Raw genomic sequence first — 6908 nt, 5'->3', positions numbered from 1 at the left:
AGAATGAAATACTTGATATCTTCTATAATGGACTAACCGATGCTTCTAAGGACCACCTAGGTAGTTGTGATGGTTGTGTTTTCAGGGAACGAACTGTAGAACAAGATGAGATCCTATTGAATAATATCTTGTGCAATGAGAATGCTTGGACTATTCCCGAACCACCTCCGAAGCCAACTCGAAAGAAAAGAGGTATTATATTCCTCAGTCCTGAAGATATGCAAGAAGCTAAGAAATCTATGCGAGAGAAAGGCATTAAATCTGAAGATGTCAAAAATCTACCACCTATCGAAGAGATCCATGGTCTTGATAACCCGGCACAGGTAGTAGAGGTAAATTCTCTTTGTAGATTCAATGAGAGTGATATTCCTTTTGATAAACCTGCTAGCTTAAGCCTGGATGAATTTGATAACTTTGTTGCCAAACAACAAAGTTTCAATGATTATGTTAGCAGACAATTGGAGAAGAATGCTCGCATGCTTAGTCATTTAAGTGCTTGTGTGGAGAGAAATGTCAATGATCTTAAGCTCTTGAGTAAACATGCCTCTTTGGTTACTACTCAGGTAGAACAAGTACTTAAGGCTTAGAATGACTTGCTCAATGAGTTGATTCTCCCCTAGTAATAAAGCGTGGAGCGCTTCAGTCGTCCGTCGCTGGCGTTTTTGCAAAAAAAACCTCTGTTTCTTTGAAATCAACCTGCGGTCCCTGTGTAAGTGCATGTGAAAAAATGTTTTCAACGACCGCATCTTCAGCTCACGATTGGGATGGACGGGCCGACACTGGGCGACGCGAGAGGCTAGCGGGCAGGGGCGGCGCAGCGACGGGGATGGTCAGGCCGGAGCACGACGAGGCCGGGGACAAGATCCCACTTGCGACCAATCCTTCTTTGCCCCTGTCTCTCCCCGCCTCGCCGTCCCGAATCTTTTCTTAGGAAGGCGGCAAGATCTGGTCGCGTCCTCGCGTAGGTGAGGCGTCGGACCCCTCCTCACCTCCACCCTGCTTTCCCTGCTCCTCCTCCTCTGCCTCCACTTCGCCCGCCGTCCCGCTCCCGATGGCGGCGGCGGCGGCGCCGCGCAGCTCTACGAGGGCCGCGTCCGGCACTCGCGCCGGCGCCCGACGGGGCACGCCTTCGAGTACGCCGTGCGCTACGCCCTCATCGACCTCGACCTCCTCCCCCTCCCCGGCCACCTCTCCGCCGCCGACACCCGCGTCATCGCCTCCACTCCGGCCCCGTGTAAGGTGGCCCTACTGATGCATTTCTCAACCCTCTCACGCGTTTCCTAGAACAAATCTCACACCACTTCTTAGAAGTACTCTATTGCAAAAATCACACTGCTTGCTGTAGTAGTATGTAAAACATGTCTAAATTTTTTTTGTATGTGTAAATTTTCCTCATTTGCGCTGAGGTGAGCCAGTTCTTTGTTTGATGAAGGCGTCTCCTGACGGTGCCCAAGAGCGTGGGGTATGAGCAGAACCCACTGAGCATCTACTACTGCTACGACGCAGCGGCGCAAGAACAAGATGAACACCTCAAGATGTGCATTGCTGAAGTGAGGCCTCTCCTCTCCTTTGTATTGGATTCATCATGTTGATTTCTTTTTAGTTATTTCATTACATTGTTTTTCTTTATTTGTTTTTTGCGAGGGTCATTGCATTGTTCATTGTCTGATATTTTACTATTGGTTTCATGCAGGTCACAAATACTCCCCGTGGGGAGAAGGTGATGTTTACCTTCCAACCGTGTTCTGATCTCGTTGCAAAGCCCTTACATGTTAGCCCGTTCATGGTACGGCGTTGGTCAAGATTCAGTTTCTTATCTTTTGGAGTAGTAGAATATATGTATGGAAGTGATCATTTGGACAAATATTGCGCGATGAACCAAGCATTTTTAGGCAAAATATGTATAGAAGTTGTGAATTACTTCGTTTGCTCTTTTTCTCAAATGAAACTGTTTTGGCTCTATCCTGTTGGGTATATAACTGGGACATCCATTGTACATTTGTATTTTATACCGCTCTTAGACCATAGTGGCTCAAGTCAATCATGCAATTGGGGCTGAGGGGATTATCAGTACAGAATGCAAGGAAGTAGTGAGAGAGTATGGAGAGATGATCCTCGAGATGCTTGTAGCACATGTTTGTCAGTTGCTCCTCTTATCTTGGCAATTGGATTATTGTTATTACAATCTTCTCACCAATCTTGAATTCTCTAACCAATTACAAGAATACTAATACTAAGTTCTCATTGAGCAGACAAGGCCACAGAAAGTGTGCAGTCAGATCGGTCTGTGTGTATTTGATGGTAGTCACTCTGTCAGGTTAGCACAATATACGCATGCAGCCGTATTTCCCATTTCCAAATATGTGTATCTCAATGTTTTCGTAACAGTTTTGCTTTCATGAATGACTATGTAGTAACCAAATTGAATCTGTCGTTAATAAGAAAGAGAAGCGAAGCTCTGATCTTCTCTGCACTGCTTGTGAGATGACTGTTGTCTGGATACAGAATCAGCTCTGTAAAAACCAAACGGAAGAGCTCATCTTGCAGTATGCGAATCAGGTCAGTATCACCGGTATTTTCTGATTGTCCAGTGGTCAAGAGTCTGATAATGGTCCGATTCCAATGCGAATTGATATTTCATGTTGTGTGAAGATATCATGTCTTTGATTTGTACAAAAGATTTCTCTCCTACTCTATCAGCACCTAGGATTTAATATTGCTAATCCCTGTAGAAGTAGTGAGAGGATCATGTCTACACATGCATCTAAGTGATTTCTTGAATAAAACGTCGTCTTTCTATTCTCCGGGCGATAAGTCATTTCTTTCTAATCTGTAAATAATCATCCAATTTTTCCACCTAATCAAGTGTTCTCTTTCCCATGCCACAACACAAGGATTTTTTTGCCGACTCCATCATCTTTGTGTGTCCCATGTTTTATACAAAGTTGGAATCAAGAAAAAGCAACACTAAGCATTAAGGAAATGATGAGTCGAATGGCCGGCGATGCGTCACAAGACGGTAATGTAACTTTTCATCTCTAATTTCCATGATACTTGATGCAGAAGGGGAGCTATATACTAATGGCAGTTCAAAGGAGAGATATAGGTTTGGTCCTCTGTCGGGGAGCTACACTAGAAAATTCTACCATACATTCTGTGAGACTCCTGGCACTAGGGAAACACTAAGTATTACGACAACAAGGAGTCCAACGGCCAGCGGCGCATCTCACCTAGCATGGAGAAAAGGGGCAGTGCCATGCATATTTCATTAGTCCCATTTCTTTTAATTGATGGTTCTTATATGTTGAAATTTCTGTTATTTATAATTAATCCTCCTCATGTCTTGATAGCCATGTATTTGTTGAAGTCTTGGGTTGAAAACTGGACTGATCGTGACTTTGTTCCAGTTTTGCTAGATTCTAGCTGGGATTTCTACTAATGTAAGATGTGACGTGATAATGGCATTTATATTTCTAAAAATACAATATATAATTATGCCATTATGCTGTCTGTCTCTGTACGTGTTCTTTTCACGGTAAGTTACCTTTGCTGATGAGAATTTATTCCTCTTTGTAGTATATGAGAATTCATGAATAATGTCAGTTGAAAGCATGATATTTTTAGGTCGTATTTTCCATGAAATTTACTGTATTTTACTACTTTCTATATGATTTAATTCATAGGAGGAGGTAGTTCTTGACCACAACGACAACATACAAACGAAAACAATTCAGAAAAGAGGGAGTAGTTCCCTTGCCATTCTTGCCTCCACCGACCCCAAAATGCGTGCATCATAGTTCAGGACAAAATGTTGAGAGTGCCACACCGAAGGAAAATAAATGCTTAGTTCAAGAGAAAAGGAACAGACCTCTTGATGCTGCGCTGGGAGCAGTGCTTGCAGCTCTGGCATTACAGCTTCAGCACAATCTTCCGGGATAAAATTAAAAGAAGGAATATTTTCTTGCATTTGTGAACAAATTTTCGAAATCATGTGATGAGATATGAACATAATGTGGTCATCGCCATTGAAGATGGTTATTTTTTTTCTCCCGTTGCAACGCACGGGCCCTTTTCCTAGTGACAATTCTATTAGAGTTATCACTAGAGGCAGTAGAATGACCAAGGAACCTTTGTATCCTGAGGGTCATCCTAAGAGAATTGAACAATATTCTCAAGGAGTTAGCACTGATGCACCTAGTCATCCTAGAAAGAAAAAGAAAGATGATAGGAATTTGCACGCTAGCAACCCCGTTGCTGTTACACCCAAGAACCCAAACGATGTTTCTGTTTCTGATGCCGAAACACAATCTGGTGATGAACATGAGCAAAATAATAATATCGATAGTGATGATCATGAAGATGCTCAACCTAGCAATGATAAGGATGTGGAAATTGAACCTAGTGTTGATCTTGATAGCCCACAACCTAAGAATAGGATATACGATAAGAACGACTTCACTGCTAGGAAGCATGGTAAAGAAAGGGAACCATGGGTTCAGAAACCCATGCCCTTTCCTCCCAAACCATCCAAGAAAAAGGATGATGAGGATTTTGAGTGATTTGTTGAAATGATTAGACCTGTCTTTCTGCAAATGCGTTTGACAGATATGCTCAAAATGTCTCCGTATGCTAAGTACATGAAGGATATTGTGACTAATAAGAGGAGGATACCTGAGGTTGAGATTTCCACCATGCTTGCCAACTACACCTTCAAGGGTGGAACTCCTAAGAAACTAGGTGATCCCGGAGTGCCCACTATACCATGCTCCATTAAAGGAAACTATGTTAGAACTGCTTTATGCAACTTTGGAGCCGGTGTTAGTGTTATGCCTCTTTCTCTTTATCGTAGACTTGAATTGGACAAGTTGACACCCACTGAAATCTTAATGCATATGGCCGACAAATCAACTGCTTTCCCTATCGGCATTTGCGAGGAGTGCCTATTGTGGTTGCTAACGTCACTATCTTAACAGACTTTGTTATTCTGGATATTCCCGAGGATGATGCCATGGCGGTCATCATTGGAAGACCCTTTTTAAACATTGCAGGGGCTGTTATTGATTGCAACAAAGGCAATGTCACTTTCCATGTCAATGGTAATGAGCATATGGTGCACTTTCCGAATAAACAATACCGAGTACATTGCATCAATGCTATTGAAAAAACATCATAGATTCTTATTGGGAGCTTTGAATGACCTATACCTACTGTTAAGATGAAGTATGATTTGCTTTTTGGGGATATGCACATCCACATTGAGGTAACCTAGTGACTATTCGAAAATTCTCTGTTCTTTTTTTGTCAAGGAGACTTGATCAACCTCATTGATCAGGGTTTAGGGTTTAGGGTTTAGGGTTTAGGGTTTAGGACCCCGCTGCCACGGGAGGGATGGACAATAGATGTCATGCAAGTTCTTTTCCCTAAGCGCGTATGACTACATACAGAATACATGCCTACATTACATTGACGAACTAGAGCTAGTTACATATATCTCCGTGTTATAACTGTTGCATGATGAATATCATCCGACATAATCATCCATCACCGATCCAATACCTACGAGTTTTTCCTACTGGTCCTTGCTACGTTACTTTGCCGCTACTACTGTCACTGCTGCTACTGTTACTCTGCCGCTACTGCTGTCACTGCTGCTACTCTTACTCTGTCGCTATTGCTCTCACTGTTGGTTACCATTGCTACTGTTGCTATCACACTACTTTGCTACTGATACTTTCCTACAGATATAAGTATTTCAGGTGTGGTTGAATTGACAACTCAACTGCTAATACTCGAGAATATTCTTTGGCTTCCCCTTGTGTCGAATCAACAAATTTGGGTTGAATACTCTACCCTCGAAAACTGTTGTGATCCCCTATACTTGTGGGTTATCAATAAGTCATGTAGCATATAGTTTTCTTGCTGTCAACATGCCTTCAGGTTAAAACTGTTTGTGAAAAACTGTTATTTTCACTATGTCCCTAAATGCTATGTTTTATAGTCATGTTGTGAGCATCCTACCATGTGATCTGAACAACTTTTATAACATATTACTACTCCTATCAATTAAAATGACAGTCAAAGTTATAGAACGGTAATAGTATCTTAATCACATCTAGAATCAAATAGCACACGGGAAGTGTCTGAATAAATCCTAATATAACAAATAATTTCTAAGAACAAGAGTTAGGCTAACCTTGTTTGCATGTCCGGCTAACCTTCTTTGCACATCCGAGAAACTTCCTCACACTGTACCCAGATTCAAAAGATCGTAACTTCATTTATGGAAAGTGATGTTGACCATGAGCATGTCTTCACCTATCGTGCTCCATTCTTTGGAAGTGATTGTCCTAGGGACCTACAAGAGAAAGAAATAGCTCAAATCGACACGTCTATTTAAAATCCCCAATTCCGAACCAAAACCCTAAGCCTAGTTGAGCTAGAGAGAAGAGAGACGAATACCTGGCTGGTGAGAGATTCATCAACATAGGAGATTGCGCTTGAGGGGTCATTCGAGGAGACCATGGCACGTCTGCGACCGTCGGATCAGTAGTACAGGTAGTTGCTATACACATGGTTATTAGCCCCTTTTCGCAACATAGTTCTAAATCGTCACCTTGCTAGTGTGGGCGATAGGGGGATATCCCACAAGATACCAATACATCGTTGATGATGCCTACGTCCAGAACGTTTGCGTTATGGAGCACCATCACATACAGACATATTATTGAAGTCGTGTGATATGTGCTTAGCATCCCACACACGGAATCCCAAAGATATCTTTTCGTTCGTATTGTACATCACACACAAATTTCTGCATTACTTTGTTTATGATAAGAGTTGCTATAATACACGGGGCCTAGAAGAAACTGTTGGGGAACGTCGCATGGGAAACAAAAATTTTCCTACTC

General features: G+C 42.2%; 1 protein-coding gene across 1 annotated transcript; it reads left to right on the top strand.

Annotated features, from left to right (window-relative positions):
* The first annotated feature begins 764 nt into the window (after positions 1 to 764).
* On the top strand, positions 765 to 2091 carry LOC123450675. Its single transcript, XM_045127811.1, has 5 exons — positions 765 to 795; positions 971 to 1232; positions 1433 to 1550; positions 1694 to 1786; positions 2029 to 2091. Exons 1-5 carry the CDS (start codon positions 765 to 767, stop codon positions 2089 to 2091), a joined length of 567 nt encoding a protein of 188 aa, XP_044983746.1.
* The last annotated feature ends 4817 nt before the right edge of the window (positions 2092 to 6908 follow it).

Source organism: Hordeum vulgare, chromosome 4H (genome assembly GCF_904849725.1).
Source record: "Hordeum vulgare subsp. vulgare chromosome 4H, MorexV3_pseudomolecules_assembly, whole genome shotgun sequence".
Lineage (NCBI taxonomy): Eukaryota > Viridiplantae > Streptophyta > Magnoliopsida > Poales > Poaceae > Hordeum > Hordeum vulgare.
The sequence above is the reverse complement of the archived record's forward strand: the minus strand, read 5'-3'. Positions and strand labels throughout refer to the sequence as shown.

Excerpts from the sequence above, each read along its gene's own strand:
- LOC123450675 (XM_045127811.1), top strand. The coding sequence starts at position 765 with ATGGACGGGCCGACACTGGGCGACGCGAGAG. Across the intron at positions 796-970 it reads GACACTGGGCGACGCGAGAG|GCGTCGGACCCCTCCTCACC; the intron begins GCTAGCGGGCAG and ends CGCGTAGGTGAG. Across the intron at positions 1,787-2,028 it reads TACATGTTAGCCCGTTCATG|TGGCTCAAGTCAATCATGCA; the intron begins GTACGGCGTTGG and ends CTTAGACCATAG.